This window comes from Pelophylax lessonae (assembly GCF_965119305.1).
Source record: "Pelophylax lessonae genome assembly, chromosome: 6".
NCBI lineage: Eukaryota > Metazoa > Chordata > Amphibia > Anura > Ranidae > Pelophylax > Pelophylax lessonae.
In genome coordinates, this window is record NC_138773.1 from 76,572,591 (window position 1) to 76,588,666 (window position 16,076).

Below are 16,076 nucleotides of genomic sequence, written 5' to 3' on the forward strand. Positions count from 1 at the left end.
AGATTTCAAACAAATTTCTTCCACATTGTCATTATGGGGTATTGTTTGTGGAGTTTTGAGGAAAATAATGGATTTGATCCATTTTGGAATTAGGCTGTAACATAACAAAATGTGGAAAAAGTGAAGCGCTGTGAATAAATTCCGGATGCACTGTATTGTCTATATATCATTCGTATGCTTAATCCTTTGTCTCCAGAGGAGAAAGGACACAATTTAAAATGATAATAATTTAAAAGGAAATAAATAATAGGACATAAAATTTCCTAATACACACACACAGGTTGTGGTTGTACAAACCTTATCCCATTTAGGCTCACCATACATACTACAATTCGATTGTAAACTTTCATTTTCTTTTTTTTTTTTTTTTTGCTTTTTAAATAACAAACATGCCTATACTTACCTGCTCCTATTCTTCCTAATCTGTCCAATAAGGAGAGCAACAGAGGCTTGAGCTACTGCGCTCATGCACATCACTGGATCGGATCGGGCTCAGGTAAAAAAAAAAGGGGGATTCTGGGGGGGAGCTGCAGCACAGAAGGTCCATTGGGGGTGCAGGAGCGCGGCCCCCCCCTATCCATGTGCCCGGCCCCCTAATCTATTGTCACACGGATTCTTCTCCTGGCCATTCAGGAAGTGGGTCCTGAAACCCGTTTCCCGATTGACCGAAAGGAGAAGCCATGCCATTGCCCGAAGAGGAGAAGGGAGCAGAAGCAGGAGACTGATGAGTAGGCCCCCGCCACCGCCGCCGCTGCTGCTGACTGCCCTCCACATGTCCAGGGTGAGTGAGCCGGCGACCGGGGGGGGGGGGGTTGGGGGTGGTATGGTGTGCGGGCTGGTGTGGTCCGGGGGGGGGGGGTGTATACCAGCCGCCACTGATAGAAGGCATTATGGGGAAAAACCTTAAGGCTTTACAACCACTTTAAAGCATGCCATAGATTGTGATTTTCTTAATTGTTCGATTTCCCCATCAACACATTCAGTGTTGATGGGAATCCCTCCTACTGAGCTATTGTGTTCTCTCTGCTCGGAAAACACAATGATTATTGCTGGAACCAAAAGCTGCTGGCAGTAATCACATGTTAGATATCGAACATGCTGGTTGTACCCAAGTCTATTGATGGATCTACTACAGTCAACTTGCCCATAGATGGATCAAATCTCTGCTGCTGAACCGGCTGGGATTCGAACATCAATGGCTGGGTTATGGCTACAGTATATAGGTGTGACAGTGCACATGGGTTTTTGCATGTTTTGGTCCATCGCATTTTCAGCAGCCTGTTCATTTCAATGGGATTCTCTACACACAAAATTACACGCTGCACCAAACACGCGGTACTTTGATATGTTTTGACACGTGATTTCTCACGTATGTTAGCTAGGTGTGTTGGAGTGCCACTTGACCTAAATGCTGTAAATGCAGACATCAGACTATAATTTCCTAAGTAAGTTGGATTCTGACTATACAAATCTGAGCATCAGAGATCAATAAGTAAAACCAAACGTCTACAATCATGTTACAAGTTCATTGTACACTGTAATAAGTTTAGACTGACTTCTACAAAAATCTTTACGTGTGTGGAGTTCAAAAACATTCCAGTCCAATCATAAAATTTGATGAAGCTGTAAATGAATTGGATGAGGTTTATAGTAGATCAGAGAGTGTGTGCAGTCTACAGTTTTATAGAATGTTCTCTATGGCAACCAGAAGGATTATACAATCAAAATCTTTGTGTGTATTGTGAAAGGTGACCATTCAAGCCGTAGTAGTTCATTGGTGTCATGCTGCTGGCTGTGCCAGCTGGCGTTGGCCCCAATACTATGCAGGGACCCTCAAATGTGAGGTCAATCAGCTAAAGATCAAGGAACCCTTAGCAACTTCCCGAGCAGCCACTCACACAGGGTTTCATGGAACCCTACGGTTGATAGGAGTTCCTTGAATTGTAGCTGATTGACCTCCCATTTGATGGTGACTACATATTTATAGGGCTGTTCTATAGGGGTGTCTATAAGGGTGGCATTTTGACCACTAGCCACCAAGGGACATTTTTCCCATTTAACCCAAATGATTTAGTTTTAGAAGGAGTTCCAAAGACCTGAAAAAAATGTCAATGGTTCTTTTGGGGTAGAAAGTTTGAGAACGGCTGCTCTGGAGGAACTCTAGCGTTCCACTGAAACCGGGTTGAGAATGGCTGCTCTATATTGAGATATATATATATATATATATATATATATATATATATATATATATATATACATAGGGCTTTTTTTCAGTGGGAACGTGGGGGAATGCAGTTCCGGCACCTCCAGCACTGAATGTATGCCATGGCAAGGGGTGCTGGAGGGTCTACTGATGCTGGCTACTGGGGGTACTATTGATGCTGGAGGCGATCTATTTTTGCACAGCAATCTATTGTTGCTGGTGGAGGATCTTTTGATACTGGGGGTTAATTGTTGCTGGAAGGGATCTACTGTTTAGGGAGGGGTCTACTGTTGCTGGCTGCTAGAGAGTCTATTGATGTTGGCTGCTGGGAGATCTTTTGCTGCTGCTGGGGGGGGGAGTCTATTGCTGCTGGCGGTGGGGAATCTATTTTATTGCTTTTCTTGTGATCATAACCAAATTCCATACATTCCACTACAAAATTATACTTGGCTCTATATTCTCTAAAAGGGACTGTACTGGAAGCTGGGTAGGGGGTGGATTCAAGGGTCGGTGCTCGGAGGTGGGTAGGGGTGAAACAAAGGGTTAGTGCTCAGAGGTGGGTAGGGGGCGGAGACACAAAGTAACTTAGAAGGGGGAGTTCCTGCACCTATTCTCTGAGGAAAAAAAGCCCTGTATATATATATATATATATATATATATATATATATATATATATATATATATATATATATATCGACATCATTGTACAGGATTTTCCCAAAATCCTGCAATCTGACACAACCAAGAAATCAAAAGCTTACTCATCCATTATCAAAGTCATTCTGAGTGTCAAAAGATTAGTCATAGTGTGAATCACAAAACTTACAACAACATAAAGAGAGCTCTGAAAAGCACAGTGGAGTGTAAGCTGTGAGGACCAGTGACTCAGTAGCCATGATACAACATTGGCCATTTAGAAGATCTGCACCCACCTCTTCCGCCTGCTTCCTGAGGGCCTTTTCCCGTTCATACTGCGTCAATAACTGCTCATTATCCTCCTTCAGAAGCTCCAATTCCACCTCGTGTTCTTGGTTCTCGGTCAGGACAGCATCCAGGTTCTCCAACACGTTGACCACCAGGGGCATCAACTCCTTGACCACCTCTTCGTCATAACACTGGATCAGACGCTCAAACTCCCTGTAGATGCTATTGGCCAGCCCCGACACCCGTTCTGACATAACCGACCCCGAACAGTAGTCATCCTGGTACACCACCCCATCGTCTATCTGTATTTCCATCATCTTGGCGGCTGGTCTGGCACTCCAAGGATAACACCCAATAAAAGAAGGTTACCACCTTTTAGATCTGTCCCGTTGATTTCTAGGGAAATAAATCCCTTTTTAGCTATTTCTATCCTTTCCTTAAAAAAGAAATCAGGTGCATTGATTTGTTTTTTTTTAAGACAATATGGAATCAGTTCAGAGTTGACTGTCTATCAATGAATTGGGTTGTCCTTGTTCTTTTTTTTTTCTTCTTGTTATTAGTGCAATATATAAGATAAAAAATAAATAAAAAGGTTAAATTCTTCAAAGGACTGTCCGCTTATCTTCACTTAAGGTGATACTTTAGGTAAATGTCTACATCAAATGCTACATGCATGTCTCCATGTACAGTATATACAAGCAACCTTGACGTGGCCTGCTATTGCTATAAGGGTTTATATCTGTGCCAAGGTAACGCAGCGCCGCTCTCCATCTGACTTCGCTGCCCCCAAATCTGTGCAAATCTCTTATCGTTCCTCTTCTTCAGCAACCTTTACAATCATAGCTGTCTTGTTGACGGGCCCGGCAGCAGCAACAACAAGCCAAGATGACGTGCAAGAACACCGATTTTCACCTGCAAATACAGTCAGTGCAAACATTTACCCACCAAGCTTAGAACATGCAAGATTTATGAATCAGAGGGGGGTTAGGGCATCCTTGCCTACGTACATGTACTTGATTGACGCCAGATCCTAACAGTCCATCCCTGCCGGTAATTAAAGTAATGGTTTATACGGAGGTTACGTCCATGGTATGGATGGTCTCCAAGGCAGAGCCCTGAAATAGATGCATCTTCCTTTTCTCGTATAGGATCCGTGCACCTGATTCCTCTCCCTCCCCCACCCTGGATGCAAAATTCCTGTCTGTAAAAATGGATAGAACACACCTGCAGCGGTCCTGGGGCTGATCCTGATGATGATGATGATGTTGCTGCCTAGGTGTCACAGGGACCCCTCCATCTCATTATAGAGGTGATGGTGGTCCCAGCAAACAGAGGCACCTCCCAGCTCTGCTGTGTGTAGGGATAGGAGGCAGGCTCTCCCCTCCTTCCTCTGACAAGGCTGCTGATCTGACGTCAGGCTTGTCTGCATTATGGGTAAAGAATACAGCTGATTCACTCCCAGCATCTCCCGCACTGCAAAGCCATTGCCTGTTTGCTATTGGAGGACAGAGCAGGAGGGAGGGGGGAGGCTGGCTGCTGGTACCTAACCAGATCCTCCCTGTGCTGCCTCAGATACCATCACATGCATCGTTAGCTGTGCAAGTGTCACTAATGAAGAATCGAGGAAGCTGCATCTTAGTCTTTAACCACTTAAGCCCCGGAAGATTTTACCCCCTTTCTGACCAGGGGGTATTTTGCGATTCGGCACTGCGTGACTTTAAAGGACAATTGCGCGGCCGTGTGACGCTGTATCTAAACGAATTTGGCATCCTTTTTTCCCCACAAATAGAGCTTTCTTTTGGTGGTATTTGATTACCTGTGCGATTTTTTGATCATGCGCTATAATCAAAAAGAGAGCGACAATTTTGCAAAAATAACAATATTTTTAAAAAAATTTTATATTAAATTCCCCAAAAAAAAAAATGTAAAAATCTAAATTTTTTTAAATTTTTGGCCAATTTGTTTTCTGCTACATATTTTTGGTAAAAAAAAAAATCACAATAAGCCTATTTTGATTGGTTTGCGCAAAAGTTATTGCGTTTACTAACTAAGGGAAAGATTTTTGTCATTTTTGTTGTTTTTTTTTTTTTTTAACGAGTAATGGCGGCGATCTGCGATTTTTTTTTGCGGGACTGCGACATTGCGGTGGACCAGTGTTAATTTCGTCGACTAAAACCGACTAAAACATTTTCGTCGACTAAATGAACACAATTTTAGTCGACTAAAATACGACTAAAACTAAAACAATTCAGATGACTAAAATACGACTAAAACTAAAATGGCATTTTAGTCATAAGACTATAACTAAAACTAAATTGAAATTTGCTGCCAAAATTAACACTGGTGTAGTGCTGTGCTAGTGCATGCTCAAAGCTTAATACCATAAATAATAACATATTCGATTTTTCACTCCAGGACCAGCAGTAGTATATAATGAGTTTGGAAATTGTAGAGAAATGCTTAAATTATGCATTACAAATTACAATTGAACTACACCCATTCGATTATAGATGACTAAAATTAGTTTTATTCGACTAAAATGTAAGATTGTTTTAGTCGACTAAAATGTACTGGAGTTTTAGTCGACTAAATACGACTAAAACTAAAACACTTGCAGAAGACTAAAATAGGACTAAAACTAAAATGCCATTTTAGTCCTAAGACTAACACTAAAACTAAATTGAAATTTGCTGCCAAAATTAACACTGCGGTGGACAGATCGGACCCTTGACTGACATTTTTGACACTTTTGGGGGTACCAGTGACATTACTACAGTAATCAGTGCTATACATATGCACTGTTACTGTAAAAATGACACTGGCAGGGAAGGGGTTAACTTTATTGGAGAGGGAGGGGTTAAGTGTGTCCCTAGGGGCGTGCTTCTAACTGTGCAAGGATGTGGCTGTGTGTGTAACAGCACAGATCAACGGTCCTACATAGCAGGACCGTATGATCTGTGTTTTTACACAGGGGAGAGTGACAGGCTGCTTTGTTTACATTAGCCGCCTGCCTTTCTCCCTTCACAGCGGACGATCGCGAGTGACCGGCGGACATCGGGTCCGCCGGTCACACGCACGGAGGTGTCCGTGAACGAGCCGGGGCGGGAGCGCGCCTCCAGCGGCGCACGCTCGCCCGCTATTGGCTCCCAGGCTAGTGACGTACCGGTATGTAACTGGCAAGTACTCAATTTGTCTACTTTCTGCTATAAAACATATCCAATAAAAAAAACGTAAAAAAATTCATTTTTATTCATAAATTCAAGCCAATATGTCTCCTGCTACATGTTTTTGGTAAAATCCCAATAAGCGTATATATTGATTGGTTTGTGCAAAAGTTATAGCGTCTGCAAAATATGGGATATTTTTGCGGAATTTTTTAAAATTCCTTTTTACTAGTAATGGCGGTGATCACGACTTTTTGCGGCGGAAAAAACATACACTAAGTGATACTTTTACATATACACAACGTTCGACCTGTGCCAGTGAAAAGGTCAAGTACATTCGGTCTTATGAAAAAAGTTTCAACTGTGGCTGTAGTTAGTCTTTTTAGGAGGTATGCAAGATAGTTCAATCCCTGGGGTTAGTGGAGATGGATGGTGGAGGTGGCTGCAGGCTTCATACAGAGCTAGAGGGACTCTGCAACAGACAAAAAGGGGTAGGAGAAGAAAAGCAGCGCCACCTCAGTGTAGATTAAAAGGTTATTTATTACATAAAAACAATGCAGTAACTCACACAGAGGAAATCGTTGATCAGCAAATAAGGATGGTTCATCTGCAGCACTGTAGGGATGTTAGGTAAGTACACTGTGGCAGCCTTGGTCCTGGCTGGGCCGGTGGAGTCCGACAATTCCTTACATCCAATAGTGGCAGGGGGGTGCTCGAGCTCGGAGCATGCGCCTGAGGAAGGAGCACGCATGCTCTGAGCTCAAGCACCCCCCTGCCACTATTGGATGTAAGCCTGGATACTGAACGCTGCCAGAAACACAGGAAGTGTCGGACTCCACCGGCACAGCCAGGACCACGGCCGCCACAGTGTACTTCCCGAACATCCCTACAGTGCTGCAGATGAACCATCCTTATTTGCTGATCAACTATTTTGAGTTACTACATTGTTTTTATGTAATAAATAACCTTTTAATCTACACTGAGGTGGCGCTGCTTTTCTTCTCCTACCCCTAAGTGACACTTTTGACACTTTTTTTGGGGACCAGTGACACTAATACAGTGATCAGTGCTAATAAATATGCACTGTCACAGTACTAATGACACTAGCAGGGAAGGGGATGACATCAGAGGCGATCAAAGGGTTAAATGTGTCCCTAGGGAGTGCTTGCTAACTGTGTGGGAGATGCTGTAACTGTGGGAAGACAGAGATCCATGTTTCTGCCTAGCAGAAACACAGAATCTCTATCTTCTCTTCTCACAGAATGGCGATCTGCCTTGTTTACATAGGCAGACCGCCATTCTGCCTCTCTCGGAAATGATCGGCGGGTCTGCTGGATCTGCTGATTGGCCCCCGCTTTGTCCAATCACAGAGGGAGCAGGTCGCTGGCAGACCCAGAAGCAGGAGATGACATAACTGTATGGGATTTCGCGCAGAGGAGTCGCTGCCCCGCAGTATATGTATGTGTTCAGGTTGCAGGGCCGGCCCTAACATGGGTCCCGCTTTGTCTATTGGACCCAGGCGGAACGTTGAGAGGGGCAGCAAATTGACGCCCAAGATTTTTTTTTTCAGCAGTTTTTTGTGTCATCAGTTAGCGGTGCATTACAGGTGGCATTTCCCCATCTCATACTGCCGCCTGTAGTGCAAATTGATGAGTATGAGGCCGAGCGTCTCCTCTTCATAACATTCATCGCATGATCGTGGTGTGCGCAATGACATCAGCGCACTCCATCTCACGCAGGGCAGGCTGGATCTTCTAGGGCGGTGCTCACGGCAGACACAAGAGAGACAGGAGGACTGAGGATAGACACCAGGTTTTTGGTGGACCGGTCTGGTGGTGGGTTATGGAAGAAGAAAACAGTATATAAAATATTTTTTAAATTTTATATTTATATAAAATAATGGATGTGGGGCCTTTTGGTGGGTGTAATTTTTTATTTGGGGGGGGGGGGCAGTATTTCATTCTTGGACCCGGGCAGGACAATGTCTTGGGCCAGCCCTGGGCGGTTGCCAAGTGGTTAAAATGTTTAACAGATGACTACGCCCTCCTTAACTACATCCCATCCGCGCTACAGCCTATATACGGCTGCAGCGCGGACTCGGATTTTCGGGAGGCCGTTTTTAAACGGCCTCCCAGAAGCAGGCTCCCCGCGCGCTCCCGCGAGCGCGCATCGGGGAGAATCTGTGTCGGCCGTGTCCCTTGGACACGGCCGATCACAGATCGTGGTGAATGGCCAATCACAGCGGCCATTCACCACGTGATCGGACCATCCAATGAGAGATGATCTCATATGTAAACATATGAGATCATCTCTCATCGCCGGCGCTCCTTCCTCACACGGAGCCTGCAGTGTGAGGAAGGAGGGGGAGCCTCACAGCGCTGGGGACACAGAGACATGTAATCAGGGCACTGATCACCAGTGCCCTGATTACTGCAAGGTAAAAAAACATACACACATTGCCCCCAACAGTGCCCACAGTGCCCGCCATCAGTGTCCCCCATCAGTGCCCACAATCAGTGCCCATAGTGCTGCCAGTCAGTGCCCATCAGTGCCTGCTCATCTAGGCACTGATGAGCACTGACTGGCAGCACTATGGGCACTGAGTGTGGGCACTGATGGTGCTGCCCACCAGTGCTCATCAGTGCTCATCAGTGCCACCCGTCAGTGTCCATCAGTGCCATCCGCCAGTGCCCATCAGTGCCGCCTCTCAGTGCCCATCAGTGACGCCCGTCAGTGGCGCCTCTCAGTGCCCAGCAGTGCCGCCTCTCAGTGCCCAGCGTGCCACCTCTCAGTGCCACCTCTCAGTGCCCAGCAGTGCCGCCTATCAGTGCTCATCAGTGCCGCCTATCAGTGCCGCCTATCAGTGCCGCCTATCAGTGCTCATCAGTGCGGCATATTAGTACCTCCTCATCAGTGCCCATAAGTGCCACCTCATCAGTGCCCATAAGTGCCACCTCATCAGTGCCCATCAGTGCCACCTCATCAGTGCCCATCAGTGCCGCCTCATCAGCGCACATCAGCGAAGGAGAAAAATTTATTTTCAAAATTTACTCGCAGAAAATAAGAAAAACTTTTTTTTTTTTTTCAAAATTTTTTGTCTTTATTCTTTTTTTTTGTAAAAAATAAAAAACCCAGAGATGATTAAATACCACCAAATGAAAGCTCTATTTGTGTGAAAAAAATGATAAAAATTTCATATGGGTACAGTGTAGCATGACTGTGCAATTGTCATTCAAAGTGTGACAGCGCTGAAAGCTGAAAATTGGCCTGGATGGGAAGGGTGTTTAAGTGCACAGAAGGCAAGTGGTTAATGACCGCGCATCCCTGCCAGTTTCAGATCATGGAAACTGGATGTTGGCTTTGAAATGGGTTTCTGTAACTCCATTTTCCGTAAGGTCCTTTCACACAGGGGGTTCAGTCTGGATCCATCTATCAATTTTTCCAGACAGATCTAGACTGAACCGCCATTTAGGTCTATCGGTGAGAGGATGTAAACGGACATACGTCAGTTTCCATTTTTGTGGCCATAGATGGATGTAAATAAATTACACCTATTGACGTCTGATCCGCTTATAACTGTTTATCATCTTTTACTTTTCTCATCTCATATAACACTAGTTTCTTCTACAACTAAAAAAAAAAAGAAAAAAAAAGGGCACGTAAGAAACAAATGCAAAAACAGATGTAGAGGAAAAAAGAAAAAAACGAAAAAAAAAAAAAAAACAGATGTAGACTGCTATAAACTGAACTGAACTAAACTAAAGACAAATATGCGGACTGATGTAACCTCAAAGTAAGTATTTATCTTTTTTTTTTTTATAGGCCCATTTCACACAATCCGTCCAATTGGGTCTGCCTGTCCATTTTTCAGGCAGACCCGATTGGACCTTTCACTCTCACCTATGGAGTGTCAGATGTGAACAGACTTGTGTCCGTTTACACCCGCCTACCTCCAATCTGATCCGATCTGCTAAAAAAACAGAAGGGGTTCCGCTCCCCTCCATCTGGGCAGTTTAGATCAGAGGGCAGTCATGAGTAAACAGGCCGGCTGTCCGTTTACACCCGACCGCCTATCGAGTGGAATGGGCTGTGTCCGTGTCCACTCTGCATAAGCGGAGCAGACATGGACCTGTCCTCCACCTGTTCTGCTCTGCTCAGCAAGGGGATAAGTGGATAGATCCCCTGCTGAGCAAATGGATTTCACCCCGTATGAAAGGAGCCTTAAAAAGAGAAAACTCATTTGGCTGTACTTCTCCTGTGGATCACAGAAGTGCAGTTCATTCTGCACTCCTGTGACCTGTTTTCAGCAGACGTCGCAGAACCGGTCCAGGCTCAGGCAAGATTGCGACAAGTTGTAATCCAGCTAGATGCCTGGACCGGCACTCGGCTCGGCCTCTTAGCAAGCTGCTGAGAGCCTGAGCCGGCTGCTCCCGCCCCCTTCACAGCAGAACGAAATGCACTCCTGTGACTTGTTTTCAGCAGAAGTCGCAGAGCCGGTCCAGGCTCGGGCAAGATCGCAACAACGAAGTCTGGATTCACCTACATGCCTGGACCAGCCTCTTAGTGAGCTGCTGAGAGCCTGAGCCGGCTACTCCTGCCCCCTCCACAGCACAGCGCTCCAGTGAGCGAGGGGGGCTGCAGAACAGACCACCACTGACAGTCACCGGCTCTGCTCTTGGAGCTCTGAGAATCGAGCAATCGTGGTGTTTGATCGCTCTGTTCTCAGTGTGCAGAACAGACCACCACTGACAGTCACCGGCTCTGCTCTTGGAGCTCTGAGAATCGAGCAATCGGCGGTGTTTGATCGTTTGGTTCTCAGTGTTAGAGCCAGCAGAGGACAGATGCATGCGGACTGATGCTGCCTCCACCTAGATAAGTATTATTCTGAACAAAAAAAAAAACTAACCCTATACTTCTCTGTTAAAAAAAAATATGACTGAGCTGATGACACCCACGTGAAAGAAGAGCCATTGTGCTATAGCTAACAACATTTTGGGACTTCATTCACACCAATGCATTGTGGGAACGAATGCAAAACTGCTTGCTTGATTGCTTTCCCACAATGCGCAAAAACGCGCTGCCCCTTTGCAAAATCCCGGTGGTGCCATTGATTCGTAATGGCAGCCCCATGCGTCTTGCAAACATGCATGCAAAAATTGTGCAAGCACCTTTTTTTCATGTGTCTCATATAAAGGGAAGCCCATTCAAATTATTGGGCTGCCCAGGAAAACGCACAAAAAAAAAAAAAAAAAAAGAAAAAAAAAAACGTGCTTGGCTGCAACTCCTGGTGTGAAATGAACTAGAGGCTCATGTCGACAAACATTGCTTTCCGGAGTTACGTGTGCGTTTTATAAAGCAGGTTAGCAAAATCCTATTGACTTTACTTGACCAGCACATATGGCAGTCCAGAGCTTGCATTTAAATGACAAACGCAGCTTTTGGAAAAAAAAAAAGCTGCATTTGACCTGTTTTGGCAGTTCAAATGCACTTCTTTAGGACACGCTGCATCAAAAGAAATGCACAAAAACGCAAAGCAGGTTAAATGCAGCCTTAGAATTGCCATGTGTACTGCCCATGTGAAGTCAGTAGGAAAGTCAGTCCAAACGCATGTCAAGCGCAGGAAACCACGCCTGTTGCCATGAGCCCAAAGCAGGGAACATGCAGCCTTCCCTTGTCAAATACAATTTCCAATCAGACACAGTTGCATAGAAAATTATTATTATTATTCAGGATTTATATAGTGCCAACAGTTTATGCAGTGCTTTACAATATAAAAGGGAGACAATACAATAAAATACAAGAGGATTAAGAGGGCCCTGCGAAGAAAAGCTTACAATCTAATGGGAAAATGCAGCATTTGACTAGAATGTCTATGAAAAAAACTCTAGAGGGAATGTAAACCGTATGCATTTACAGTAATATTTATCAGGCAGTAACAGAAATAACAAATGCTTCCAATGGTATAGTTAGCAGAGAAAAAGAGAAATTTATTGTTAGGATTTACATAAACCTAGGCTAGGTTCATACTGTCATGGTAGCCCAGCTGTGTAACACACCAAAAAAAAAACCACAGTGCACCACAACACATGGTTACCACATTTCTCGTTGAACATCAAAGCAGGTCCATTGACTAGGTGCTTTGGGGTGCCGTTAAGACTGAATAGTGCTGCAGCACACCAATGTGCTTTTTTGGGTGTTGAGGAAATGTGTGGGTAGCCACAGAAAAACTGTGTGAACCCAGCCCATCTGTCAGTTGATTTAGTCCAGGAATGGAGTATTTTGTACCCTGTGTTGCTGTCACTTTCTCATAATGTCATTGTGCACAGATACCCCTGTAAGAGGGGGAGGTGTACACCCCTAGGGGCAGATGCAGCAACTGCAAGCTATTATTTTTCGAAAAAAGTAGAACGCCACACTTTGGCACTTTCTGAATAGCAACCTCCTAATGCATAAAGTACAGAGACACCGTGATATTATTTAGCTGTAGCACTGCCCCCTAGAGGACTGCTGAAGAATGACACTTTTGGATTCCCCTGGGTTACCCGTAGCAACTGCTTGCAGAAAATGTAACACTTTTAAGTTCCTTGCTCAGTCAAAGATCAGTCCAGGGGTTGTTGTTTTTGTGGTTTTATTTAAATTGGGATGAGAGAAGGGATGAGTGGGATACTTCAACTGTTAACTATTCACAATGCTGGGGACTTTAACTTGAGAATGTGGCAAGGCCACTACTTCATCCTGCCACTTGAATGAAGATAAAATAAGTGTTCCTTTAATAATTCTCTTCAGGGTACTCCCCTAGTACCCCCTTTCTCTCCTGGGCTAGCTGACACCCGTCCACTGACTCTACACTCTGGAGTGGTCCCCTTCCTGGGCAGACCCCTGGGAAAGATTCTCTGTACTCACGACACTGTTTTTTCAGATTCTCCAATGCCCCAACTCCTGTAGTCAGCACTCCTGGACCTCTGGGTTCAGCCTCACACACCCGGTACACCAGGCTGACTGCCTGTGACCACCATCAGCTGCTGCAGAAGAGGAGGCAGCCGCCACCCTCCTTCTGGGACCTGGCTTCCCGCCCAAAGACCTCTACCTCATGTGCCCTTGGCTTTTTGTACCCTGTCCCATAATGCACCACTATCTGTGCCAACCCCTGGGACAGTACCAAAAGCCTGTGTGTCATTGGTCAGGTTTCCTTCAGCATCCAACGGGTCTCCCCATTGGATCAGCTGGGGAAACTCCCTGAGACCAGATGAATAGACACTGAGCACACTGAGTAGACCTATCCTGCTCCCTGATAAGCAGAGTGCACAAATGTTTTACCTACCGCTCTTCTGTTAAGCAGAGAGAGCCAAAAACGATACTCTCTTACCTAGCACGTGATTAGGAGGGTGCTACATCCCATTTAAGAGAGGCATGTTGAGCATATCCTACTCTCCACCAGTACACCACATCTCCCCATGATGCCACCTGTTGTGCACATTAACAGGACTTTCATTCTTGACTCCCAGGCCAGGCTCAGATCACCCCAGAGTCACAGCAGGCTCCAATATAGAGACTGAGCCGTGAAGTGGGGACACTGGCCACCTCAGTCTGTCACCTCATCGGGGATGCTGATACCTGCCACAGACACTCGCTTCACATACTGATTGCTAACTTCTGTATTATTGCCGGTACACATTATAGCTATAGCATATATAGATGTCTGGCATTGCATGTGATTCGCACCACACTGCTCTGCAAATCACATGTGATGTCTGTGTGATGCGAATTCAGCCATACAGACTGTATGGCTGAATCCACAGCACATTTGGACCAAAGTCATGCAGGACCTTTTTTTGGTCCGCACCAGAATCGGATTGCATGGGTATTCACACCTATGCAATCCGATTCCTGTTTGACTTGACAGTTCGCACTGCGATATGCAAACTAATCTGGGAGTGTCATTCACTTTGTATTAACACTCTCAGCATTCTTCGAATATGTCAGTGTGAACTGTCTGCGAGTCGGGTGCGATGCGGGAACCCGCTGTGGATTTTCAGGGTTCTCACATCGCACCAGTGAAAACCGGCACTTGGTCATCCAAACCGTGAAGGTTATGTGTGTAGTCCACTCTGATATACGTAACTACAAGGGTTAAACCATTACACCGATTCTACATGAGCTTGAAGCTCTCAACCCAGGGGGTTTAATGGCTTGTACTCCCTAGATTCAGATCCTAAAGCCTTGTACACACCATCAGATTATTGGATACATTTTTGTCCATTTTTTGTTGCATGCTAGTCTCATATGGAAAGTGAAGAGGTTACTTTCATACAAAATTCTCGTACGACAGAATTCAACTTCAGAAGTGATGTCATGTGTTGAATTGTTTTGTAATTATTCTTTTGTTTCCGAGCATGTCTAGTCCTTCTCTTACGATTTTGTTCAGACGAAAATTGTACTAATTAATCGAAAATCGGACATTGTGTTCACTTACGATAAAAATTTTATAGCCTGCACATCCAGTTTTTTGTCGTGTGAAAATTCGTAATCAGCTGTCGAGAGCACTATACTAACGATCCAAAAATTGACAGATCGTTTGTCATGCGAAATTTTACTTCCGATTTTTTTGTCGCATGTACGGGCCTTAAGGGTACACATAGGCTACACTTATTTAATTCAATGGGTTTGGTGAGTATCTCATGAGTTAAGGGCTGCTCCGTCCCTTCTCACTAAATACAACAGAAGCATCTTCCATGGAACTTTATGGCAGGCAAAAAATATTGAAACAACATGATTAAAAGAGAAAACTTTTTTTTATACAAAAGGTTAAAATTGCATCCATGCATAAAATTCTATGGTCTAAAAACTATACAGAATTATCTGATTATCTCCCAGCTAGGAGTAACCACAAAATACACTTCTGACTTCTTCTCATTGAGCCCACATTGACATGTCAAATCGCATGCCAAATCAGGGCCTATTGCTCCGTCCAAATAAGTGCGACGCTGACTTTGCGGCGCCGCACTGATTCCCAATAGGAGTTTCTGCACTACTTTTGGCGACTTCGGGGGGCGAATGTCAATAGAAATCTGTGCAGCAACCCACACAAATGTCTGTCAAATCGCTCCGAAGTCGGGCGGAAATTCCGGTTTGAAATTGTGCCAGTTCAGCTGAACTGGCACGATTTCCATCCCGCCCTCAGTGTGAACCTAAGCTAAAGGACACAATCACCTTCTTCACTTAGAGTATTTTTTACTGGCAAACTTGGAATACCATGTACAGTTTACATTATTATTCACATACATGTACCATTGAAGGCATTCAATTGGCTGTGCGACTTGGTTGAGGTAACATGGCGGTGCTGCCGGTTGAAGCACTGTCCTTAGCGGTATACATAGCATAGGTGCAAAGAGAACATGTGTGGCCCATACCTACGATGGATATGAGGCCATTAGCAATATGGTTCATGAGAATGTGGATCCCTGGCCCTATTGAAGGTGTTACAGAGAAAAAAGATGTAATACATCATAGCACTACTCCTCACAGGTCTTCTTCCTATATCAGACTCTCCCATGATGTCTGCTCCCCTGCATAAATGCCCTTTTCAAAGGGGAAATTACATACCTGCAGGAGAAATGTGTCACACATGACCCAACCTCTGCAGAGATCAGCCAAAATATTTAAAGTACCTCTACACCATAACAATTAACATAGGCAAAACACAACAGAATAGTGACATACAGTAGAAACATAGAAACATAGAAACATAGAATGTGTCGGCAGATAAGAACCATTTGGCCCATCTA

General features: G+C 44.7%; 1 protein-coding gene across 1 annotated transcript in view; it reads right to left on the bottom strand.

Annotated features, from left to right (window-relative positions):
• MAPK8IP3 (mitogen-activated protein kinase 8 interacting protein 3) overlaps positions 1-4,531 on the bottom strand; it is a 165,154-nt gene extending 160,623 nt beyond the window's left edge. The window contains 1 exon segment of the mRNA XM_082260365.1: positions 3,136-4,531. Coding sequence (XP_082116491.1) covers positions 3,136-3,444 — 309 coding nt within the window. The 5' untranslated portion in view covers positions 3,445-4,531.
• Positions 4,532-16,076: the final 11,545 nt, after the last annotated feature.